Below are 26,916 nucleotides of genomic sequence, written 5' to 3'. Positions count from 1 at the left end.
GTTCCGATTGTATCCGCAGTTATAAACTGATGAAGCTAGATATTAATGAGATAATTCTGCGAAACAGATATACAATTTATTTAATCGTCGGCGAACATTGAATTAAGATTCCTGAAATACTTTTCAGGAATAAAATTGCTTTGTAATGAAAAGAAAGGAATTAAACATTCCGCAATAACTGGGACGTAATTAGACATAGAAGAGTAAACTCTACGTAAAGTAAAGGTTAATGGATAGTTTGTCTTAACGCGTATAATTGGCTAACAAGTTATAATTCGAAGAATTGAAAATAAATAGAAGGCATTTTTTAAAAATATAATTTATATAATTTATATTTATAATTTAGCGTCTTTACGATATCTAAATTAAGATATACGTGATTTTTCATATATTACATATAATTAGAATCAACATTTGAAGACACTTCCAATTACAATTTCTGCTGAATATTTATACCAATTGCTTTATCGCGTCTCTCTTCAAAGCGTAATTGCGCATAATATTCGCTGATCGTCATAGCCTCTATCATTCATGACTTGATTGGTTGAGAAATTTTCCTTTCAACCGAAAAGATAGTTATATATATATATACAGGATGAGTCATTAAAAATTGCCTTTCTTGAATTCTAAGATATCTATCCTATAGAAAAATATTTTAGATGAAAATTACCTGATTTCAAGAGAGACATTCCTTGATTAGCTCGATCTTGATCCAGATAATTTTGATATATTAAAAGAACCTTTATTTTTTTTTAACAGAAGTGTATGTTTTTTATATCAATCGAAATTCTTCATGCTACGTATATAAATATCAAAGTAGTATATATATACAATACATACGTATATTCTACAATTAAAAATGATAAAATAAAGATGACGTCAAAATCTATAAAGCAGCATCGTCTAAAATAAAATCATCCTGATAATGAAATGTCTTTCAAAATGAAGCAACTTTAATCTGAAACATTGTTCTATAAAATACTTATCGCACGAATGATTAGAAATGCCAATTTCTAGCGACTCACCCTATATAGTCAATGCGCGCGAGGGATTCTAAATAAATAGCCCGTCCTAAAATAAAAGCAGAATCCGCTCCGGGACAAATTCGAGATGAAATCTGCGGAAGGTGAGTCTGCGCGCGCGAGGCGCAGATTAGGTCTTCGATATACGTACGTAGGATAGGATAGCGCACAGTAGAAGGAGGCGCACAGGTAGAGCCTGGCGTCAACTGCTGGGATTTGTGGTGGTTGATATCGACCCGGGTCGGAGGGTCGTGTGGCGGCCTCAGGATCGCAGGGCGCACGCCTGGACGTGGCTACTACGGGAAGAAGGAGAGCGCGGCGGCGAAAACTGCGCGATAGACGGAGATAAATAGACGGGGGTGAGTGCGATGCCAGGGAGGGTGGCGAGGAATATATCGGCGACGATGCATATAGGCGACCGTGGAGGAGGTAGGCCGTGCAGAAGAGGTAGTAGCTGTCCGCCGGTAGTAGCAACCCGGCAGGCTGGAGCACCCTACACGCGGGTGCGGATGCTGCGTCTCGAGAGAAGCTCGTTTAGCGCTTGACACGCGCGCGCGCGCCTGTACGGCTGTATGTGTGAGTGCGTGAATATTTCGGATGTACGTGTCCTCGGGATAACAGCCGCGTCAGCGAGCTTGGGAATCCTGAACGCGGATTCCGCCTGATTCGCGCCTGACTCACGGGTCGCTTGAGGCGAGACTTGAAGATTGACGAAGCAACGAGCGGGATCACTGGGGGATCTTGACAAGTTCTCCTGGGAGCCACGAGAATATGTGTTCACGAGAAAGCGGTGACGAGGGTGATCGTGCCGCGATCGGTCGATCGTCCTTATAGAGGAGAAAACGAGGATCGCGGAGATGCGGTAGAATGTATGATGGTTGCGTGGGGTACGTTTTAATTAACGGAAGACGACGACGACGACGACGACGACGATTATAACATCGACGCCATGTCGCAGCGACAGGAAACGACGAACGAGGAATCCTACCTGAACTGTGGCAGACCGTCGAATCTGCTTAAGACAAGCTTCAGCAGCGCTCGACTCGAGAAGCTGTATCGCGCCTCATCTCTACAGCAGCGTCGCGGCGGCCTCACGTGTTTCCTGATGTCGGCGATTCTGTACGGCGTTTACGCGGTGGCAGTGCCGGGTATCGAGCTGCTGGCGCGTAGCGTCACCGCCGCGTTCCTTAGCCTGAACATCGGCCTGCTGATATGGGCCGAGCACGGTACCAAGGCGAGGAATTCGCTCTGGTCGGTGGTACCGTGTATAGTCGGACAGATGTGGATCGTCCACCTGCCCGCACAATTGTTCCTCAAGTCCACCAAGGTCACGCCGAGGGACAGCCTAGGCTGGATGTTGTTGTTGCTATACTTGCTGTTCGCCACCTTGCCGCTCAAGCTCTGCCGTTGCACGTTGCTCGCGCTCAGCAGCGTTCTCATCTACTTCTTCGCCGTGATCGGCCTTTCCAGTGCGACATTGGAGGATCTTAAGACACAGCCCATCGATGTTCTGGTAGGTAATCGCGTAAATATCTCGTCCGGCACATCATGGGCATCATGGGCACATTGGGTTCTCCGGGTTGGCGGATCGTTAAGAGAGGGTTGGAATTGAATCGAGAGCCATCCCCTTCTGTTTCCCCTTGCTCGAGAGAATTGCGCGGCGAGGGCGTCAAAGTTCAAGCACCGTTGACGGAGGCGAGCTTTCTTTCGATTCGCAAACGCATGAAACGCGCTTGTCGTTTTAATCTTAATCAATGCGAGAGCTAATCCTGCGAAAGCTCGCGTAATTTATCACATGACCTCTTCTTCCATTTATAGCACCCCTCGATAGAATTATTAAAAATAACTTTGATACTTTCATATACATCGCATTCTATATTTAATGAGTCAAGTCCCTTCAATCAGACCTAAAAAAGGCGTGATAAAACAGCGTGTTTAGAGTGCAGATACTGTCTTGTATCGATGGCTGTCTTGAAAAGAAAAGAGAGGAAACGATAGGGACATCGAGTACGCACTCTCTTCGCGAGATACGAGATCGTTTTAATATGACGCGAGTAGAATCGCGCGTGACGATATGAAAAATAAAAAGCAACGAATAGCGTCCGTATTAATCGCGATCAAGGAATGACACGCACAGAGGATGGAAACAATGATGTCGCCGACGTCGACATCGACAAACTAATTCACTGCCAACCGAGGACCGACAGCGCGTGCACCAACATCGATCCACACTCAACGAAGCGTATCGCCGCTACTTTTACGCGAATACGCGATAATATACGGTTGCGAAAAAAAAAAAGGGAAGATATTAGACATATTTAATGTCGCACCACTTGCAAAAATTCTCTTTCACGAAAAGGAATCGAGAATCGGTAAGGAAACTAGTATAAATCGTAATATATAAAATTCGTTTCGTTTCTTTAAAAAGTTATTCAAGATATATAAAATCGATATGTGAAGAAAATAATTAAATACACACATGCAAATATCGCGATGGATTTGTTTTTTATTACAATAAAATGGGAGAGATGTGTAAAATGAGTATTATATACTATTATATAAATTATATACTATTTCTGGTCATAACTCTCGACCTTAGACCTTGACTTTTGCACGTTGACGGTGATCGCAGCCGATACGAGTTACGTTTATCGCATCAATACATGCATCGCATTGAGATCAAGAACGCAGCACAAACGAGTCCTTCTTCGCGATTTTTGTTGGCATCCAACCATCTAGTCATCCAGTGATTCGCGATAATTTTAATTTTCATCTCTTTAGTCTTTTTTAAATAAAGATATAATTATTATTACAAAAATTATTGATTATTTATTCATTTTACATGCTAATCGTAACTCATTTATTAAAATATTTATTTTATTATTAAGGAATAAAAGAGAAATTTTTCCGCTATTGGTATTAATATTTATCAGAGATTTATATTAATTTATCGTAAAAGTATTATCTATATTATTTCTTTTATCTTTTATCGTAAATAAAATTGTAAAATTATTAACAATCCGTAAAAATTGATACGTCCAATGTGCTGTGCTCGCCGTGTATAAGCCTATAAGGCTTGCCATATCGATCCTGGTATGCGACGTAATATCATTGCTGAAGCGATAATAGCATCGCGGTGTATCGCCAGCGAAGTTGAATTTGTATACCTTTGTTCCTCGAGCATCGTATTCAATACGATAAACTACGATCTCACAGAGCCAGTTTCAAAGGCTCGTGACGCAAGTTGAAGGAAGGAAAGATCTTTCGGGAAACCGAGAGACTTGCGAAGCGATTGCTTCATTTTTCACATCTCGCTAGATATTTTCTCTGCGATTTCTTTTTCATCGTGAAGAGAACAGCAGGATTATATATCGACTTACACGAAGAGTACTGGAATTCAAGAGGTTTCAGAATCCGCCGAGATTGTCTTACGCGAGATATCGTATTATCTTTACTCTTCATTTATTGATGGGAATGGAGCGAGGAATAAAAATTGTTTTTAGATACAATATTGAGTAACCCACGCGCGTTTGTCGGTGCGGGAAATTTTAACGGATAATTGGCTCGTCATTGATCTATCGCAGCAGTGATATAGTAAACAGTACAAGTGCATTGACCGGGGCATGCGAAACTTTTGACAGCGGATATCGTGTGAAAGCGAAAGCTGGAAGTAGACGCGCAGACACGTGGCTCTCGTCGTTAGTAACACTTGAGTAGAGTTTGGTCAATGGTAGTTTAAAATAAAGAGAGCGCGACGGAGATAGAGGCGCGATGTAATGAGAGCGAAATGGTGTGAGAGAGAGAAAGAGCGAGAGTGTGTGAGAGAATGGAGCTGGGCAATGATGCGAAAGGTTGCCTTTCGATACGCGACGCTCAATGCTTTTCTCCCTGTGAACAGAGGACCATCCGACACGGAAAAGTGACCTTGCGATCGAGATATCGATTGTGTTTGCTATTGACGGAAATAATGTTGCGTTGCTATTCTCATTCTCTCTCAGATAAATGTAACTCTCCTATCTCCATTTTTAGTTTCACCGATATTAAAATATTAAATGTATTATTTTCTACAGGAAAATCTTCTGAAAATATTAAGTTTTCGATTCCACAAACGTAAGCTATAAACTCGTAAATTTCTAACGATTCGTCATCTGAATTTATTAGCGTTCAGACAAAGGCAAATTTTTTTTTTTATCTAGCTCGCGTCGCGAACTATATTTGCAATTAAGTTTTAATAAGGATGCCTAATGAACTCGCCACCGGTGCTCACGTCGCGACCATTTCGCCCTCGCATGGCCAGACACACTCGTAAATCAGCTTCGTAAAAACTTCCTGTAGATCCTGACGGTGACACTCTTCGCCGGCGCCGCTATTTTGGGTGCTTGCAGCTACTGTCTGGCCGAGTTCCAGCAGCGCCGGGCATTCCTGGAGACCAGGCAGAGCCTGGAGGTCCAGCTGATAATCGAGGAGCAGAGCGCGGAGCAGGAACGGCTTCTGTTGAGCGTTCTGCCGGAGCATGTCGCGGTCAAGATGCGGCAGGACCTCGGCGCCTCTCTCGACACGCAATTCAAGAAGATCTACATGTCCAGGCACGAGAACGTGTCGATACTTTACGCCGACATAGTCGGCTTCACCGCGATCTCGTCGACTTACAGCGCCAGCGAGCTCGTCAAGATACTCAACGAGCTATTCGCGCGATTCGATCAGCTCAGCGAACGGTATTTATTGTTAAATTTTTCATTAAAAATCTATATTAATAATAGACAATTTATGTTTCGCATTAAATCGAGAATATGTGTCTTTAATACTACTAAATTTAACATCTTACTTTTATTTTACACTCTTGCGTCTTTTGCTTTTGTGTGTTTATCGATTTTATGAGAAAAGTAATATCATCCACAGATTGAGAAACGCTGTTCTCGTAGATAGTAGATCTTTATCGGAAAACCATGTATCTCAATTCCTCTGGTAATTAATTTTTTAATTATTTACGAGGAGGAATCGAATTATATGCTGTTATTAGTGAAATTGAAATATATATTTAAAAAAAAAACATATTGAGATATCTGTCATGCGTCGTACGCCGCAAGAAAGTTCTTATGATTTTATTACCCAATGTATATACATATTAAGCGAGGCTTCGCGTGCCATCAAATGCTAATCGTAAAATGACTCAGTAAAATGATAGAATTCCGTAGGTCGCGCGTTCTATTTCCGCCCGGGAAACGAAAATTGCATGCGATCACAACGCGACGACGATTGATTCCATTTCGGACAAATTCCCTGCTGATTCTTTCCTCGACTAAGCCGACTACGTAAATCCTGTCGCAGGGGGAGGTCCTTCGAGGACAACGGCAATCGATATCCCCGGGAACGTTTTCCTTCGCCGTCAAATCCACTTTGCAGCTTATGCTATCGCGTTTTTGCTGTTTCATATCGAGCTCATTTTCTGAGCTAAAGAATATTTCCCCTCTGCGCAAATTAATAGAAATGTTCTTGCGATACGATAAGCAATTGTGCAGCGATCTGTACGAAATCTCATTCGCAGATACGAGCAAATGCGTATCAAGATCCTGGGGGACTGTTACTACTGCATAAGTGGTGCGCCCGTCGAAAGGCCAGACCACGCGGTCCTCTGTGTGTACATGGGTCTGTCCATGGTGGAGGCGATCAAATATGTTCAACAGACGACGAACAGCCCCGTCGATATGAGGGTGGGTATTCATACGGGCGCGGTGCTTGCCGGGGTCCTCGGCCAAAGGCAGTGGCAGTTCGACGTTTACAGCAAGGACGTTGAGCTGGCGAATAAAATGGAGAGCAGCGGAAGGGCTGGGTAAGAAGCGTTAAATTTCCGGAGACAATTGAAAAATCTCATTTCTCGATTAATGTGAAGAGAGTGCGTTTTATTTTAATAGAAACTCGCAACTTAACCAGAGATGTTGTATTAGCTTCTATATTTTTTTTATCCGTTGCATCGAGGTCGCGCTTACACGAAAGCATAAATAAATAAATGCTTGAAGGAGGGTGCACATTTCAAACGCGACGTTGAGCTTCCTGAATGGAGAATTCGAGGTCGAGCCGGCGCACGGGGAAAATCGGGAGGAGGCACTCCAAAAGGCCGGCCTTGTCACTTACTTTATTGTGAAAGCCTTGAAGCAGTTTAAGCCAGCAGTAACGAAAAGTCTCGCGTCGCTGGCCGACGCGGAGAATTCGCATAGGATAATGGAAAATTCGCAAGACAAGGGGGACAATAGCAAAGAGGACTCCGAGGAATTTCAACAACGTCTAAGAAAAAAGCTCGACAGTAGAGGTAAAAATTATTCCCGATACATTCTTGGTTCGAGTCACGCGCGATGCGTTAAGTAGAACGAAAATTCGGCTCGAAAATTAACTCGAAAAGGATTAAATCGGAGAACGTAGCTTCTCGTTCGAACTTTGTAAGCGGCTTAAAAATCCGCGCATGCGTTTGCCAAGTGTTACTCTTATCGGGTACTACAATTCGATGCGGACACTGATTAGAATCGACGCTCGAGCGAGCGTCTCACTCGCGTCGACTAACATTTAATTACACAACAAGCGTTGACGATAAAAAATTATCTAAAATATTCCATTGCGTGAGAGAAAGAGCCGAAAATTTATTTCACATTTATGGAAAGTAATTTCATCTTGAAAAGAAAGAGAAAATTGTTCTAAATTCGTTGAAATCAAATTTTTCGGATGCAAGTCGAAATAAGAATTAATCTCCGGGGTGATAATCCGTGGTGGCTAATTGCCGTCCCATTAACGGCTCAAGCCTTAAATGTTACGTCAGCGCACGAACATTCGTAGGTGGTGTTACCGATCTGAAAGGTCACGTCTCCTGGTTGACCCTACGGTTCAAGGATCCAGGAGTGGAGACGGCGTTTCACGAAACGTTGGAGACCTTCTCGCCTCTGTCACTCCTCGGCGGGCCTTTGGTGACGATGTGCGCGGCCCCGGTTTGGAGACTGCAACCCTGGGGACCGTTCACGTGGGGCGGTGCCGGAGTGGTCGCCCTCTTCGGCATTGTGCTGGCCGGGGCCACTTGTCTGAGCAGCGCCGTCAGAGCAACGTGGCTCAGAAGCACCCTCACGCTCCTAATGACTTTCTCCCTTATAATTTTTCTGCTATTGGACATGGTAAGGACTCGGACAGCTCGTCTTTTAATCGATACTTGTTGCCGCAGCTCTGACTTTACGAGAGATTTTATTCATTAGCAGAAATTTAATGACGCATGTAGTCATTTGCAGTAATATTGTAATCTACAACATTCTATTTTTGACGCTAAATACTAATAAGATGAGAATAAAATAAGAAATATATTCATTCCAATACTTTCATCTTCTATTTATACTTCTCATATTTTATATTTTTTAATATCTGAGAGAAATGACTCGTATATCTCTAGTATGATATAATATTCTTTTCTTTTGAAATAAAAACTGAAACAGAACCATAATATTCTATATTATATTCTTTTTTAAATACTATATAAGAAATATTTTTATTTTAAATATCCCCAGAACAAAATCAATTTAATATGACATAATTATTTATGTTTAATTGATTTAATTGTCGCTATTATGTTCAATATAACATAATATACTTCTGATATAACATAACTCTGTCCAAAAATCTCTAAGATAAGATTATAATATTTAACATTATATTCTCATACATTAAATACGAAAAAATATTTCATCATCATTTATATTTTAATATCTCGAAAAAAGGCTCTTCATTTCTAATACATATCTCGCGAACAATTATACATTAATCTCGCTGTTTGTAGACCAATTGTGCGATCATCGATGAAGCCGAGCCGCCAAAGAACATCTCGCTAATTATAAGCTGGCGGTCCCCGCGATGTCCATATCCTTCGTATTACTCGTACATCGGCGTCCTCGCGCTGATCGCCATCTCGATGCCGACGTACCTATGTTACCTGACCAAGGCGTGCCTGATGTATTTTCTTGCCGGCGCGCAGTCCTGCATCAACATTCTGTTCCTTGCGTCGAGCCTCGACAGGGAGGACATGGAGGATACGTCTGGACGATGGGTGCCCTTCCCGCTGAAATATTCATTGGCGACTACTCTGTTCATCGTCGCGACCGCGCTGATCATCGTGGCGAGATACGTAAGCGCAAAGTGTTTTTCTGGGGAAGATCTTGGATATTTCTTTTGAGCATTTTTTTTTATAGCGTCCTTTTTACGTTAGTAATGATACGTCGGTATATTGGATTAATATCGAGTACGCGATTTCAAATGACGACATAAATTCCTGCGCGTTTGAAAAAAAAAATCCGACACGACTGCGTCGATTGCTGCAAGCTTTAATGGATAGATATGGTTGCTTTACATCTTCGCGTAAATCGACTTCCTGTGCATTATAGTATACGTAGGAAATGCAACGGCATGCGAAAACGATTCCTTGTTTCGAGGACATCGACAGGCGTGTCGATAAAAGAACAATCAATTCTCCCGGGTTTATAAAATCGTATCGACGATCCAATTCGCGAAAGAGAGAGAGAGAGAGAGAGCCAAGCGTCATGTTGAAGAATCAGGTATCAAAAGCGGGATCGAATGACTTGAAATATTATTATATAAATTGGCAACGATACTGTATTTTCAGAAATTGTATATATTTAACTTTATTATTTTTAATATTTTGAGATAAAATTATTGTCGCGATCGCATTTTATTTTGCACGCCGTAAAAATGAGATGAACGTTATTGCAATTTTCCGAAATAACTCAGCAATCGGTATCGGGTGCGAAATAGAAATATAATCTGTTCGCGGACAGCGGCGACAACGGCCAGGTTCGATCGAGAAATTAGATCTCGAGTAATTTGCGATTTTCGAGTGGGCATTTTCATGGTACATGAACGACGTTCCACTCGCCCAGCGCGATCCTCCATCCGGTCTCTGCTAAAATCACCGAGAGAAGCAAAAGCAATTTCGCGTCAAATTTTCATTCTAACGAGACATTTCCTCTCTCCGCCGTCACGGAAATACAAATCCCTGCGTTTCACGAAACGAGGACGAATGTAGGACAATTCGAATGGAGATGGTCTTACATAGTTTTCTTATTATCAGCAGTTTTATAATATATGGTATATTGAATCACATAAAAATATAACGCAGAAATTATTTTAACTGCGCCAGGTTTTAATTCGTCGAAAGTTTATTCAGTCGCGCAAAAATTTCGAATGACGATTTTGTTGATAAACGAATTTGTCGCAATGTCACGTGTAGGCTGAGAAGGCGCGAAGAATTCTATATGTGCGGGGACGAGAAGTGATAGCGCAGAGAGAACGAGCGGCGGACATGAAGCGGAGAAACGGCGCGTTAATATACAACATCCTGCCACCTCATGTGGCCGCCTATTTCCTGTCGCACGCGAGACATTACGACGATCTCTACAGTCAGAGTTACGCCGAGGTGGGCGTGCTATTTGCCAGCATGCCGAATTTCGCCGACTTTTACAGCGAGGAGAGCATCAACAATCAAGGCCTTGAGTGCCTCAGGTTCCTAAACGAGGTCATCTCCGATTTCGATGCTGTAAGTTTACCCTCGTTTATTTTGCAAAGCTACGCGATACTCTTTTTCTTAAAAAAAAAAAAAAGAATCGGTTTAAAAACTGGTACAATAAATTAAATATTTAATTTTATAAAGAAGAAAATTCGCTTTTCTTCGCAAACGTACGTTTAACAATTTCCATAAATTCCTTTAATCTTAATAAATGTTTAAATTTATCTCGATATTTTTATTCTCGTTAGATTCTTGATCAGAATAAGTTCAAGAACATCATCAAGATCAAGACGATAGGCTCGACTTACATGGCTGCCTCGGGGATAACCGATGCAATCGGTTCGACGCAATCGGAAAACGGTCCCCGGTGGGACCATCTCGTCATCCTCGTAGATTTCGCTTTGGAGCTTAAAAAGGCTCTGTCAAGTATTAATGAGCAGAGCTTCAATCATTTTGTTCTGAAAATGGGCATCAATCACGGGCCGGTAACCGCCGGTGTCATCGGGGCGCGAAAGCCTCACTACGACATTTGGGGCAACACCGTCAATGTCGCGTCGAGGATGGAAAGCACAGGGAAGGTCGGCTGTATTCAGGTACCGTGGAGATCAGAAATAAATCAATGATATATTTTTATTTTTAATTTTCTTCTTTATTTTTGTTGAAAATAATCTCTGAATATGAATATTATTTTATGAAGTGAGATCCAAAAATAAAAAAAAATAAAAAAAAAACTTTGCAGGTTACTGACGAAACGCGGAAGATATTGGAGCCGTTCGGTTTCGGATTCGAGCAGCGAGGCCTCGTGTTCGTCAAGGGCAAGGGGCAGCTCTTGACGCATTATCTCGTCTCCAAGGACGGTGTCTTTCTAGACCTGGACAGCGATTTACCCGTTGAACCCACTCATCCGATAATCTATCAATAAATGTAATGAAGGCTCTAACTCAAATTCAAAAAGAATCGTTGCAAATCTTCACGGGAAACGATTGAGAAGAAGTCCAATTACAGGGGGCTTAAGCTTTCTTCGAAATCTAACAGAAATTGGATGTTTGTAAGAAAAATTTAATGTCCCATCTGACATTCGTTCGCGAAGCGACGAGCGAGAAGAGAAACGAGTTGTAACTTAGACGACATTTCTATACGTCGAACGAAATTTTCTTGAAGGACGTTCGGCGAGCTAAATGTATTGTCGTAGAGAACTCTCTAAATGTTAGAATCCTCGTGTCTCTCAGAGGGAAGAGATTGCACACGGAAGGAAGGACGAGAAGGACCGGATCGGGTAGGATCGACGCCTAGATCATTTACGGTTGTTCTCGAGTATCATCATACGTCACCCATATCATCCATCGATTAACGTGAAGGGAGAGGATATAGTCGCGTTGATTACTCGTTATCACAACGTTTACACGCACACATACAAGCGGGAGTCATGCGTACATACGTACGTTTCGCGAATAGCGAGAGTGTATCAAATTCGCGTACAGGGTATATCTGGGGAAAAAAAAAAAACCAAAGAGTAATAAGGATTCTAGAGACATACTACAGACCGAGCAAAACGATATTTTGATGTGTCGTCATGTAAATAGCAACAGATCCGTAGGTGAGGAAACACAAATGTAATATTGTGTTAACAGACTGTAATATAATAGCAGATGGATGTGTTTGTCGGATGGAGCATCGAGAATCAGGATAACGTAGAGAACTGATCATTTCGTGTGTGGTAAATCTCGCAGACCTAACTTCTTTCTCCAAATTATACTGACACAAAAAAAAAAAACACACCTTGCGCGGATTCACGACATCAGGATTTTCATTAATCTAGGATCTTTATTAGTACAGGTAATAATTAAAAAAAAAAGACTCATTTATATCTCGAAAGAAAAAGAGTTTCTCTTCGAAAAGAGAAAGAGAGAAAGAGAATCTTGGGAAAGAGATAGAGATATTAGCAAAACGAGGTTTCACACTTTTGATTATCGGCGACATAACGGCGTAATTTTATCGTTTATCCGATGATTCGAAATCAAAGTGTCATAGCGGAATGTCGGTTTACAAAAAACTATATATTCACTTTCCGAATACACGTCATCCGTAGAGCGCGCACAGCCGAGAGATATATCAGAGATAAATATATAACTTAATATAAAGGGAAAAATAAAAGCAACAAACACTTACACACCTTAGGGGCTAGAAACGTGTGCCGCATAAAAAAAGAAGAGGAAGAAGAAAGTAAACAAAAAAAACACACACATACACACACACACAAAATCACCGATACGATAGTAATTTATTTTTCTACAGTCGCCGAAAAAATTTATCACCAGACCAAGATTACTCGGATACGTACGTACAACGTGTACACGAGGAAGCTTAAAAAAATTTTCTACTAATTCTTTCGTTATATACGACGGTACCAAGTCCCAATGCATAATGATCTCTCCCTGCGCGTGTTCAGGAGGTATTTTATTCAAACGCTCTTGATATCAGATTCTCGTATGACAAATGCAACGTATTCGTGCAATACACGTCCGCGTTGAATGTAACGAGAGGGTTGCGCGAGAGAAAGACAGAGTGAGAGGGAGAGAAGGACTGAATGAAAAAAATAAAGAAAAAAAATAAGTAGGTATCGGCCTAAGCGCAAGAGAAACTAAGCAAAAGTCAAAAATAGATCTCTTCGTTCAGTGAGAAGGAAAAGCGATTTACTTTCAAATCTTTTCACGAATTTGCGTACTTCCATTCCCAGCCGATTTCTCACCCGCATTATCGCGCGTACACGCAACACGAACACAGAAACATACACACGATTGACGGACACACATGTGTCATACATACATGTGTGCGTAGATCAAAGAGTATCTCTTGTAAGATAGCAATAAACGGATTCTCTCTCTTTCATGAATACACATACATTTGCACATACTATGTTTCCGAAAGATCGATCGATACGCGAGGAATCGGAAAAATATGATCGATATGTGCCACTTGTAAAAAGTAGATCAAGAGATATTGATGAAAACTCATTTTGAATACTTAATTCTCGAGAAAAGATTTCTATTTTGTTATTTTTCTTGATTTAATTCAAAAAATACAGAGAGATAATGCATTGTAAATAGAAAGAGAAAATAGATAGATAGATAGATAGATAGATAGATATATCTAAACATTTTTGAATTGATCTCTGATATCAAAGAGAAACAGATTCTATTTTACAAATTTAAATTTCTATTATTTTCTTTTGACTTGTTTGTCTATTGAGAGATTGTCAAACGAGCGGATGGCGAAACAGAGAATGTGCGTAAAACGATCCGCGTATAATCGTATATAATCGTGTAAAAGGAATATATCATTGTTGATATGTTAACAGACTTTAAATGTGACGATCGAACAATTCGAGGGAAATAAAAACGCCTGTCATAAAGACTATCATCTTCATAGAAGGATAGACAGGTGGTATATAAAATTACGCGAGAAATTCTACTCCTGGATTGACAAGATAATAAATGGCATCTACGAGTTTTTTTTTTTTTTTTTTTTTTTTTTTAGGAAGTGCTCGCGTCACTCCTTCAAAATTTATTCGCAGAAATCCAAAGGATCATTTTTATTCGTCCGTTCGTCCGGCTTGGAAATTTGGATCTATTTCATTTTAGGCTAAAACGATCAACAAAATCTCATAATGGCATTTTGTGAAAATAGTATAAAAAAAAAAAGACGAGCTTAAGCATCAAAGGTTTGGCCTAATAAGCGCTGGTTGTGGAAGTCGCAAGTAATTTAGCACGAATTCGAAGAATGAAATTAAAATCAAGATAATCTTTCCGCGAACTCGAACGTTTTAGATTCTGGCTATGAATAAACCTGAGAATTTTCTATCGGCGTTTTGGAGCAGGACTTTGTCAACTTTTAACATTCAGATGTTTTGTGACAGAGAATCAAGTCCATCTCTTAAACGTATCTAGGATTATTACAATCAAAGAGAAGAGTAGCGAGGGTTATGCCCGATCTACAATGAGTCGTTAGTCGTTAGTCGCACGCAAATTGACCACAGTTGATTATTTCGAGAATATTCTTGAAATAATCGATTGTGGTTAAGTTAATTTACTTACAACTAACGACTAACGACTCATTGTAGACCGGGCTTTAGTATTAAACGACATTAAACATCTTTGTAAATAATTTTCGATTTAGAATTCTGTGAATTTTGTGAAAGTAAAATGAAATTGATGGAAGAAGAAGGTCTGGTTGTCTACTTCTGCGGTTACGACGCCTAAATCGAACCCCTTTGTAATTTTCGATTGTTTATAACTGCGATGTTACTAATACACCAAGCCATTAAGGTTAAATTCCAAGAAGAACAAAGAGGTAAAGAGGATTGAATTATAAGTAAGATTAAGAAGATTACCGCTAACTAATAATTTTCCAGTCCTTTTATTGTTTCTTCTTTTGTGTTTTACTGTCAAGGAAGAAAAGTAATTTATCGCGGAATGGGACGATCGAGTGGTGGTAGTAGTTACAACGTTTACAAGCATTATATTTAGCGTAGACGGGGACGGGGAGGGAATTACAAAGAGAATCGGGGGGAAACGCTCTGATACGAGAGATCACGGATTCGTATATTGGCACGACTAAAATTCAACGCGCAACAATTTTACATCGCGTCGACCAATTTTCCATGGCTGATAACTCTCAATAGGATACTCTGACATGAGAGGATCTCTCAACAGAATATTGTAAGTATCATAATAAAAACGTATACCGTCGAAAATTCGCGAATACCATTCTGCACTTAGTGTAATCAATTTCACTTATACATTCCTCATATGATTAATTTTTTTTCTTATTAACTATACAATCTTTATTCAAATACAGAGAAAGAGAGAGAGAGAGAGAGAGAGAGAGAAAATAAGCTTTAAAAAACATAAAATATTCCATTTTCATTTCCATTTAACTTTATTATCGTTCTATGGATCGGTGACATGATCACAATGGAGACTGCAGTGTAATTTAGGTCAGCTCTTTTCAGCTGCCCTTTTCACATTTCCGTCTCTCCTCCCCTTTTTTTTCACTCTCGAAAAGTTCTACGCTTGTTTCGAGTTAGTACTAAACGCGTAAAGAACTACAGGTAAAAAAGGAACAGTTCTATTAATCCTTTTCCTCTAGTAGTATTTAAATTAAATTTCTCATCTATGTAAATTCTATCCTGGAAGAGACACGATTTCTTCGTTTGATCGCAAAATTTGCGGCAGTATACATTTTGTAAAATTGTGAGGTATAAAGTAAAAGATCAATTTTAACTTTGAATCGCGAAAATATCATCGTCTCATCCGTTTTAAATTCGTCGCGCATAATCACACAAAGGATATAAAGAAAGAAATTTCTTTCCTCATGCATCGTAAGTGCAACACGTTAGTATTACATATATATGTCTATATATATATTGCACAGTACGATAGTTAAAAAAAGATAAAATACGGCACTTTCGCTATATCATGACGAGTCTCGAATTATTATATTTTTAGAAATTTCGTTGCTTTTTCGTACAGAGCGCAACATGGAAATAACAAAGAGATACGCTTCCGTAACGATCATAAATATATATGTACAATATATATGTATAGTTGTTTTGTATGTATATATATATATATATATATAGTACTTTATTATACGGACAACACTAGGCTGTACGAAACAAGCTCAAAGATGCTTTCTTTTGAGCGCACTTCGATTAATACGCGGGCTTAAAACGAAATCGAAACCGACCCTAGGATCTAGCAAAAATAAAGATCGTATCCTTTAGAGAATTCTTTGATGATTCTTTGAAACAGTATATAACAAGCTAGTCGAGTTTATTTTTACTTACTGACTCAACGATCGATATCAGATTTTATAAAAATACATGATAAGCCTCAACGTCGATTAAGTAGCCGGTTTATGCTACGAAAACTATTTCATGTCGCGCGCGATATTAGATTCCGATTTAGTTTTAAACGGCGACGTGTTTTAGACAAAGCATAGACGATAAGCGTTGTAGCTTTCACGGATTAATTTCTCACTGTCGGAAGCAGCGATTCGTTTCCGATCGGAAGCGTCGACGGTCTCGCGAGTCGCGCTTAATATTATAATTTAATTGTGCCAGGAAGGAGCGCTTCCCGGCCGATTGTCACGAAGAGAAGTTATATAAAGCACTTGAACCGTCATAAAATTCGCGAAGGAGTCACGAGATTATGCGTTTGCATGCGGCGTTCGTATTGAAATGATAACTCTGCGCGCGTACAAGACACTGCAAAGCAACATAATTACATTATCCGGGAAAAAATCTCTGGATAGTCCAGTGTTAAATAAAATTAAAGTTTAATTAAATTATAAAAAGAAATAATGTAATATAATATTGAATAGATATGACGCGATGGATAAAAAGTTTTTTTTATATTGAGCAAACTATATTTGTTATATATATGTTGTTATATTTTTTATAATTAAAAATTTTTTAAATTGGATACAAGCGAATTTTGATCCAAAACGCGAAAATTTATCAATTTTAAATAAATGGTTTAATTAAAAATAAATTTACATCGAAAATTAAACGGGAAAAATTTCGTCATTTCGGTAGAAATTTGCCTTAAAATTCGCGAAATTATATTTTAATAATTCTATGAGGATCGTTTAATAGTGTTGAATTTTGCGGAAGAATCTAGATTTGAAACGCGATGTAATCGCAGTTGAAGCATCCAGCGTGTTCGCCAGATTGCATAAAGCGCACCTCTCGAATCTTATCGCGCAGAGCAGACAATTCAACGAATGGCTCAATCGTCCTCACAATCGTCGCAGAGTCGCGATCCGGGATTATTGACTGAGAAACGTCCCAGTTATCGCCTATCAATAGAATGCAGCGAAACTTATTGTTAAAGGATATTGACACGACTCGTTGAATAATACTTTAACGAGTTACCGTAACATGAAGTATCGATGGAAAGCAATTCAGCGCGGAACGCTGTCCTTGTCGGCGATAAAGACCAAATTTCAAATTAAAGCACAAATTTGTGTATTCGCTATATCGAGATACTTTACATCGAAAGAGCGCACTCGGGATTTCAATGATTAAATCTTTTTTGATTTTTCCGTACAATTATCTCCTTCGAGAGAAGACACGTTTCGTTTATCGATATCTCCTTGTCGATATTACTTATTCACATTCATCACGAAACATAATTATTACACGTACATAACATATATACTATTTGATTCGCATACTTTTTGTCGATCCAACAACGAATCCTCGTTACGATTACCTTATCAATCGTGCTATTTTCATTATCCTTCTCGCGTTCCTCTGCATGCATGACAGCGTCGTCTCCATGGCTGAAATTTTATATTAGATATATTTAATACACACATTGGTTATAAAGAAAAAGAGTAAGACGTTGTATAAAATTTTTTTACACCCTGGCTAGTCGCATCTAGGGTGAGTCTAGGGTGATATCGACTGCCACAGAGTCGTATCATCGTCTGTTTCATTCGTCTTCCGTACAAGCGTTTATCTCATAATCAGAGAACTGGGACAATCGGAGAATCGGAGACAAATGTTTATCCTAAACGCGGATCGTATCGTGTAGAGCCTCAGATGCTTCGTACGATGAATTTCAGATCTTCCCTCAGGCTCCATCAGACGTTGCCGCTGAAAGCATCGCTGGCGTCCAGACGATTGTTATCCTGCGTCGATCCGGGATAACGGCCTGGGGCCAGCAACCAACCTCACGTCTTGGCAAACTTGTAAACGACACCGAACACCAACACGCTCACCAGCATCAGTACCATCGCGGTCACTACCTTGGCGAAGGCGTTCAGTCCGCTCTCGGTGGATTGTTGCGATCTTCCGCTCGGCATACTCTGCTTGGCGGCGAGACCGCGCGCCAAAGCGGGGAAAGCCAGGCTCTGAGTAAAGGTCAGCTTGTGAAGGGATTCTGACAGGGAGTACGGGCCTACGGATCCACGGGCCGCAGCTCTCAACAGGGCATATTCTAAGTCCAGAGCGTCGAACACGCTGTATCTGTGTAAAAAAAAGTTGGTAGATATAATTAATATTATTTTTTCTAATATTTCATATTATAATATTGTATTGAAATTATTTATACTACAATAATTTTTTTTAAGAACGTTTTCTAGAAGTGAATGCAATAATTCCGGCATGAGTTCTCGCTTTGTGATCAAAACACGGACAAAGTGTGGCAATGAAAAGTAGGCCTCTATCGAGACGATCCAATGTCTCGACCTCGCGCAAAATCCTGCGTGTTCGCTCGCGAGATTACGAGAGATTGTGACAAACAAAAAGAAAAAAAGAAAAAAAATGGGATTGGGACGCAATTGACCTCGGATGCGAAGAAAAGAAAAAAAGCGATTTTCTCGAGGTCTTTGTCATAAAAAGAAGCACTCGATATTTGCGTCAAGAGCCCGTACGAATGCGAACAATTCCATCGATACACATGGACATACACGTGGAGCGCTGGCGTTTGATATACGTCAACGACGTATGTACATCCTCTGTGTGTGTGTGTGTGTGTGTGTGTGTGTGTGTGTGTGTGTGTGTGTGTGTGTGTATTAACGTACATCGTGCCAAGGTCGTTCCTTGACACGAGTCAAGACCGAGTCCGGTGTCGAACGCACAACACGCGATAGATTATTTCTGACGTCCGGATCTCTAGATCCTCGCTTGAGCCGCGCACACGCGGCCAAGGATAAGGCCGTTTCTACGCGAGTAAATATTTGTGAGACGCCGATCCTTTGAGTACAAGAGATAAAAAAACATAAGACGTCTTTTATAGTAATGCTTTCGCATCAAACTCGTCGCGACGTTATTTCGAAATTCTCTATCTCAAACTCTGCCCACTTACCATACTTTGGGTGGCAAGAGAGATATCGTCTCTTATTTGCCACGATAGTAAAAAATTTTACGATATTCATCTGTTTTTTATTTTACTAACAAAACCTACGCGCGCGCCATTCATGTGACTCCGGCTATTTTATTATTTTAGTTAGTAGATGTTATTATTATTGCTTAGATATATATAAACTTTTAAAAAGTATTATTATAACAAGTTTGTTAGAAATAATATTTTTTTAAATATTTTGTATTTTAATTAAATGTATGTAAAAACAAAAAATCATTCTTCAGCAACAATTCTCTTCATGTTTTTGCTTCTAAAAGCTTCTCTAATAAATTTTATATTATTTTTGATCGTTTATTATCAATCATAATATCACTTATATATTTCAATGGCAAAATTTAACTTTTGAAGATGCTATTTTTTAAATAATTTTATTTGAGTAACATCTTTATATGTGTAATCAAATCAAGGAGAAATAAAGTTACTCTTACACACTATTAACTTTTTCAATATTCAACCTGTCAAATTATATAATCTGATCATATAATCTTCGCTCGATGACAGATCGTTAGTTCTAAAACTAAATGTTATAAAAAAATGAAACAAGTTTTTGAATTATATGATGGAAATAAAAAATAAATTACCTGCTGCTGCGTCTTCTGTCTTGCGAGTGCATCGAGACGATCGCCGAGCTCGGCATTGATCGGAGGCTGCTGGTGGTCGAGCTGGAGGGACTGGGCGGCGCGGGCCGATCTTCGTGGTCCTCGTCCACGGATGTCCTGTCTGGCGACGGTGGACTCTTCTGCCCTCCCGCGTTATGGTGGTTGTGGTGAAGATAGGGAAGCTGCAGCCGCGCGTGATCCGGATGCAGCAGGCTGGCGCGACGCGACTGCTGCGGCGTCATCGCCGGGCTGTTGCAGGTGACACCGCACGGTGACGGTGACGCCTTTAATATCAACTCGTTAATTTTTACAAATTAGGAAGTTCCCATCTCGCGATAAAACGTAAATTGATACGCGAAAAAATAAATTTCACCAAAAGTGCAATCAATCGTTCTAGAAGGTATCTTAAATACTCTTGCATTCTTCAATAGAAATGCAATTTATGGCATTAAAAGGCACCAGCATTGTTCGTCTGATCAATTAAAAATTATTCAAACAGAATTAATATATATATATATGTATTTGTGTTTTTCTCTTCTCGTATATATAAAAGTTGCACCTGAATAGATTCGATGCCACTGTCGTTGACGTTTTCCTGCACGTCTGGGAACACAAAAGCTTGGGCCTGATCGTCGGCCTCGGCTCTGGGCGAGTCGCTGGGCCATATCTGAAGAAGGGGAAGCCCACCGCGTGTCTCGTTGCAGATCTCGGCAACGACAACGTTGCTTGTCGATCCCCCGATATTGAGGCACAGACCCAGCTCTCTCAGTGGCTTCTGCTAAACGACGTTTAATTCTTAATCACTCGAGATACGTCAAGCTCTCACGATTAATCTCTCTCGTACGATGAAAATTCAATCTTTCCTGCTCGCTTTTCACTTATTAAGTGAGATTATAAATTCAGATAAAGTCAGTATAAATTCAAATTTATCCGAAATTTTTTTATATCGAAATGTAATGCATTCTTGGAGAATAATGTTGAGTGAGTCTGGATAAAACGAGATTTAAATTTCCTTTCGTTCGTAACATATGCACTTGGAACTGCTATTGAATTATTACGAGACCTGTATCGCGCGACGCGTCGTAAAAAACTTTTTGCGACTTTTAGTTACCCGCTGACTTTCGATAACAAATTACGTTAACGCTAGAAACTTGGTAATATCGTCGTGGCACGAGATAAACATTTTCTGCGTTAGCGACACGTAAAAGGTCCTTCGCACAGCTGGATATTAACATATTAAATATTAAGAAGAAATATTTTTAGTCACGGTCGCATTTCAAGAATGGTTTGTTTAATCGATACTCGCAAGCGAAATTCATCGAGCGAAATTTTATTTCCAATTTCAACGATGTTTAAGAAAAGATAATAAAAATAACGCAGTGGGAACCTCTCTCGCGTGCAGATTTTTTTTTTAATTAAAATGGTGATAACTCTTATCTTTATAGATTTGAAACATCGGGTCTTATGTTATTACATAAGAACCAGAGCACAGATTTTATAATCGCTCATGTGAAGTAGTAATAAATCGGAATTTCCGCGTTATTATTAACAAGTTTGTCACGAAATTTCGTGCTCGCGTATACTTATCGATCATTTGTAATATCATAAAATGTACCTTTGACTTCATATCGGTAACTCTATATAACTAATATATAATTACAGCTGAGATCTCAGTAAACTTTGAAGAATCTCGTAATTTCATAGGAAATTAAGATCGTGATTAATGAATTAGGTTCTGTTGGGTTGCTAAATAAAAGCTCCGTAAAATATATCGTGCGACCATGAACTGTTCGTAAATAACGCACTAATCTTTTATTAATATTATAGCGCAAGAATCTCTAGAACAACTAATGTCATTTGCCTTTAGAGGAGAGAGAATGTCACACGATTAAAGCACAAAAAAATGGTCCAATCGTTTCCAATCTACAGAATGACGTCATCGTCTAATTATACATTATACAATATATGTTTTATATCGATTATATTAATTATTTTTAATTTTAATTAAATATCAACAATAAAATTACATAATCTTTTAAATATACCATTTTTCCTTATTATAAATATTGTATTTCCATCTGTTGAAAATATAAGAATATAAATATAATGAATAATCTGTTGTAAAAGTACAAATAATTATTAAATGAAAAATAAATCATAGAACAATTTTTCATATTCAATAATTACTTCAATTATAAAAACTTCTCTAATAATAAATCATTAAGAGTTCTCTTGAATTGAAGATACTCTATTTCAACTAATATCCTTCCAAAATTTCCTATACTAAAAATTATTAATCGTTATGATTAAGTCATTAAAGTTTGGCAAAATAAGATGCTAAGTACAATCTAAGATGTTATCCATTTCTCGCTTCGTTATTTCTCAATGGATTGTTATTCTTGCTCTTGTTCTTGTCTCACCTTCGGCCTTTTCGCGCCGGAGCCTATTCGTCATAAGAGCTCCCTATCCGTCGATCGAACGATCTGATTTTATTAAGCCTGCGACAGTGGACAAGCGTGGATAATAATAATACATGGTTTAAAGTTCAAAATGTCGCCGTTGTCGTCGTCGTGAGAGAATCATAGTCACGCAGGAAGCCGCTCATCCACCGACCGACAAGCCGTAACCGGAGGAGGGATAAACGGCTCGCTGGTTTCCGGTGCGGCGAGCTTGCAAAGGTCGCTCCGCTGTACAAAAAAACGTCGGCAAAAGACGACAGGCCGCAGAAGCAATGCGAAACAGATCGATAAAGCACGAGCGAATGAAAATGCGTTGTGTCGGGGAAAAAATGCGTAACTCGTAAATTTCCGACGAATTCCGGCTTTGTCTCTTTCTCTTTCTCTCTAATTTTATATGCCAAAAAACTTTGCACGCGTACCAATTTTTCTAAACCAGTCGTAGTTAACGCTACTTGAACGGAAATGTCGATATAAATAATTTCTACGCTTTTAGCGAGAGAATATTATATCAAAAGATTTTTTTTTTTTTTTAAACGTACATAAATAAATCTATCTGAAATTGATATTTGCGATATGTCACATATTTTCATATTTATATTATTGCTATAATGTCAATGTAAAAATAGAATTTAATCACGCCCATAAGACAAATTTTTTTCGACAAAACGAGCTTATAAAATATGGATCGAAAGGGCCTAGGTAAAAAATCGAGACATTTTGAAATATTTGCTTGTTGTAAAACGATTAAACAAGTAATGCTATATATAATTCACTCTTTGAATGCCTTTTTCATTGAATAAAAAAAAAAAAAAAGAATACTGATTTGACAATAAATGAAGGTAGCACCAAAGGAGTTGGATAAAGAAGAACACGAAACAGATCGATAGTGCGTGAGCAGGAAGTGTGTCGGCGATATAACTGGAAGGTCGTAACTGAAATACTATCGAGAAAGCAAAATGAGACACAGAATTTATAATTACTTCGCTTCATCAACAGACGAGAGGAATAAAAGAAGGAAACAACAGCTGCTAATTAGCAGCTCTTCTTTTAGAATATTGAAAATGCGAGAGAAGAAAAATTTTCCCCCTTCGATTCTTATTCCATATTTTAATATTTGTGAAAAAATTTAACATTTTTTTCCTCCTTGCTTAGCGGAATAATCTCGAGCTAAAGGACACGATGAGGGGAATGCACGATGCCGCGATACGGGATCAGATGGATAACGCAAAAAGATCCTCTTTTTTTAAGAGTGTAAACTCCTTTTCACAGCAACAAAAAAGAATTCGCGAACTCGATATCCTCTCCATCAATAGTAAAAATTGATTGTCGAAATCACGGCGCAAAAAAACGCGTTGAACGGTATCGAAAAGAAGCTTGTCCTCTCTTTGGCAAACTTCCGCCACATTTGCATGGCACTGGCCTTTTCTGTCGCTCCAACGGATCGACAGACAGATACGAGGAAGGCGATGCGAATAAAACGAGCATTACTTTAGCATATTGTCGCGATTTGAGCTCCGGATATATCGTAAAAGCTTTCGAGACGCGAGTCTTTGGCGGCGTTCCAAATTGACCGGCAGAAAATCTCGCAATAAAACTCAAGAATGCGTAAAAAATGCGCAATATCTATACGGGGTATAGACTCGCGGAAAGCTTCCTTTCGTCCTTACTTTGATCAATTTGAACGCGGAGTCGAGCAAGTCTGCAGTCGAGAGGATGTTCCGCGAATTTTGACGTTTGGACAATATTCTTGCACAGTCGGTCGTAGAAACGTGAAAACTTGGAAAGTCATTTACTGCTGTCTGTGCGCTTCGAGTCGAACAACCTTGCCAGCGAAGTTAATGGAAATTGTATCGCGCGTCTGTTCCGGAAGCTGCGTCCCACGAATCTCGCAATGCATTTTTCACGATTTGATCTACGCGCGGCGGTAAAAGAAAAATATTATTCCATCACGCTATTCTCGGTGCGATTAAAATCTTCGTTCCGCGACCTTTCTAATAATTTGCGACACCTTCAGAAAATTTATATACTCGCGAGCTCGCTAAGTACTTATTTCGTTGAATGATATCGCGTGCATGCCAGTTTTCATGAACGCGTCTATCAATTTTTCAATTTCTTAATACTTCACTTTCTGATGTCTATTTGATTTAAAACGCTTTACAGAAGGAATCTAATATAAGTCTTAATAAGATTCTCCCCATCTAAAAGATCATTAAAAGTGAATTATGACGATAGAACTATCGACTAGAAACGCGAAAAGACAGCCGATAATTATACCGGGATAAGACACTGATAGCAACATAATGACGTAAATAAGAGACATGTTTGTTAGTGACCATGACTGTAAGATCTTGTCTTCCTGTTTTAGCCTTGGCACGAGGCGGTCGATGAAGGCAAAGAAAAAAAAGGCGGGGAGATCGTTTTCCTGGCACGTTGCCTGCCTTGACTAAATGAAAAGACCCTTGTGCTCCGAATCGCATATTATAGTTTCCGACACTTTACACACATATATTTATCGCGTACGGAAATGTTTCCCCAAACGATGAAGAAGTCATCTCGCAAATCGCGTCTGACAGATGAATCCTCATTTATTACGATAGAGTTGAATCTGATCTCTACACAAAGCTATTTTATAAAATGTCAGAAAGAATACGTGATTTATATTTTTCATTTTCGATGATTCTGTAATATTTTTATGATTTTATGTGTAGTTGTTTTTCTTGTTAATTATAGAGACTTTATAAAGGTGGATAAATTATAAGGAAAATTGATAGACCAAAGGTAATAAATAAAATGTAATAAAGATATAATATGAAGAGGGTTTGTTGAGTAAAATAAACCCCAAATCGCTATCAACCCCTGAAACTTCTGGGTAGTTTTAGGTCGGCGCGTCTCTCGTAAACTGAATCCAACAAGTTTATATTGTATAACGGTCATCCCCGTGTAATCTAATTCGATCTACGAGGGAGTATCTCGTAAAATATATTTCAGAAATATAATAAAAACGTGGTAAAAGTGAAAAGACGAAAAATATAACGAAGTGTATTTATTTGAGAGATACGTGCCGCCTTTTTCAGATGCGAAAAAATGGGCGATCTATATGAATAAAATATAGTTAGGCGATTGATTCGAAAAACATGCTATGAAAACATGTACCTAGAATGTTAAATTTCCTTTAATAATAGATATTGTTTGTATATCTTTTCGGGCAATACTAACTATTTGCGATGCAGCAGCTGTGGAATACAGATTGCATAGGACGGGATTCCGACCCACCTGTATGCATCCCACACTCGTTGACTTTTGATAACGGACGCGAGAAATTCTCAAGCACAAGCAAAATAATCAACGTCTCTTTTTTTAATATACATAACACTGAGAGCAATCTACGCACTTGTTCTTAAAACATTATACAAAGCGACGATAAAATAATCACGAGATAATTTCACAAAATATATCGCGAATTGTTACACAGAAGAAATCAATTCCACTCTCTTCGGTCTACGCGTACACTCTGATAAATCACAACCCCTTATAAATCATGATCGAATCGCAAGGAAAGGTCCCTTTAAATCACACCGTGATGACTCCTTCGTTCGAAAAAGGGGGAAAAAGAAAGAAAGAAATGAGCGCGACGCGATCGATCCTACCTGCATGCTTCTGATCACATGCCAGAAGATCCTGGCACGATCCTCCGAGGCGTCCGTTTACTTGGTCCAGGATTACGACTTGGACTCTCGGCGGTGACGGGGGCTCGGTTCTCCTCGGGATTTCAACTGCGACTACGATCGGGCCGCGCGTGCGGCAGAACCGTGTGCTTCGCTCCGCGAGGATTGGCAGTCCGGCGGCTCTCCGGATGGAGAAGGGATGACGAGAGCCAGGTGGAAAGCGAAGCGGGGGTTGTTTTCGCTCTGTGCCGGTCGGGGGTGAAAGCGACGGTGGTCCGTTTATCATCGCGCCGGGGCGATGAGCCGCGTCTTGGCAGATGGACCCGAAGGTGGACAAACAGGTTGGATGTTTGGTCTCTCTCTCTCTCTCTCTCTCTCTCCCCCGCTCGATTGAATTTTTTAGTAAGAGCTTTCCATGGGGAGGATAAGAAGCGCTCGCCGACACGCATTTATCATCTCGTGCGTTTATTATTTTATTTCGTCTAATGCGTAAATCGATGACTCTTATCGGGCAAACCGCATTATTTTCGAAATGGACTTTCCTCTTTACGTGTGACGCGAAAAACTGAAAATATAAAAAAAATATTACGTACGATCATAAATAAAATTCGCGCTTTGTTTGCTTTTTTTCTTTCTCTTGAATTATTTCGATTTTAAACGTCACGTTCATTTTTCTTAAAGCTACATAAAA

The 26,916-nt window shown here is 39.5% G+C and overlaps 2 protein-coding genes across 4 annotated transcripts; one reads left to right on the top strand and one right to left on the bottom strand.

The window, feature by feature from the left end:
* Positions 1-848: 848 nt before the first annotated feature.
* On the top strand, positions 849-15,931 carry Ac3 (adenylate cyclase 3). Of its 2 annotated transcripts, XR_011447083.1 has the most exons (10): positions 849-2,535; positions 5,358-5,737; positions 6,568-6,852; positions 7,040-7,329; positions 7,848-8,176; positions 8,830-9,174; positions 10,294-10,599; positions 10,818-11,162; positions 11,309-14,919; positions 15,019-15,931. XR_011447083.1 is itself a non-coding variant. In XM_070297384.1 (9 exons), the coding sequence occupies exons 1-9, from the start codon at positions 1,972-1,974 to the stop codon at positions 11,489-11,491; spliced, it is 3,027 nt and encodes a 1,008-aa protein (XP_070153485.1). In that variant the 5' UTR covers positions 849-1,971; the 3' UTR covers positions 11,492-14,920. The 2 variants fall into 2 exon arrangements, 1 of the variants encoding a protein (XP_070153485.1); XM_070297384.1 differs by lacking the exon at positions 15,019-15,931 and having other exon boundaries at positions 11,309-14,920.
* LOC138934024 (uncharacterized) lies at positions 14,970-26,369 on the bottom strand. Of its 2 annotated transcripts, XR_011447084.1 has the most exons (5): positions 26,208-26,369; positions 20,661-20,879; positions 20,084-20,385; positions 17,998-18,604; positions 14,970-17,916 (listed from the first exon to the last, which is right to left on the bottom strand). XR_011447084.1 is itself a non-coding variant. In XM_070297392.1 (4 exons), the coding sequence occupies exons 1-4, from the start codon at positions 26,211-26,213 to the stop codon at positions 18,310-18,312; spliced, it is 822 nt and encodes a 273-aa protein (XP_070153493.1). In that variant the 5' UTR covers positions 26,214-26,369; the 3' UTR covers positions 14,970-18,309. The 2 variants fall into 2 exon arrangements, 1 of the variants encoding a protein (XP_070153493.1); XM_070297392.1 differs by having other exon boundaries at positions 14,970-18,604.
* Between the last annotated feature and the right edge of the window lie 547 nt (positions 26,370-26,916).

Source organism: Polyergus mexicanus, unplaced genomic scaffold (genome assembly GCF_030449975.1).
Source record: "Polyergus mexicanus isolate NDT 795.1 unplaced genomic scaffold, iyPolMexi1.0 SCAF_6, whole genome shotgun sequence".
NCBI classification, from domain to species: Eukaryota; Metazoa; Arthropoda; class Insecta; order Hymenoptera; family Formicidae; genus Polyergus; species Polyergus mexicanus.
This window is presented reverse-complemented; position numbering and strand designations above follow the sequence as displayed.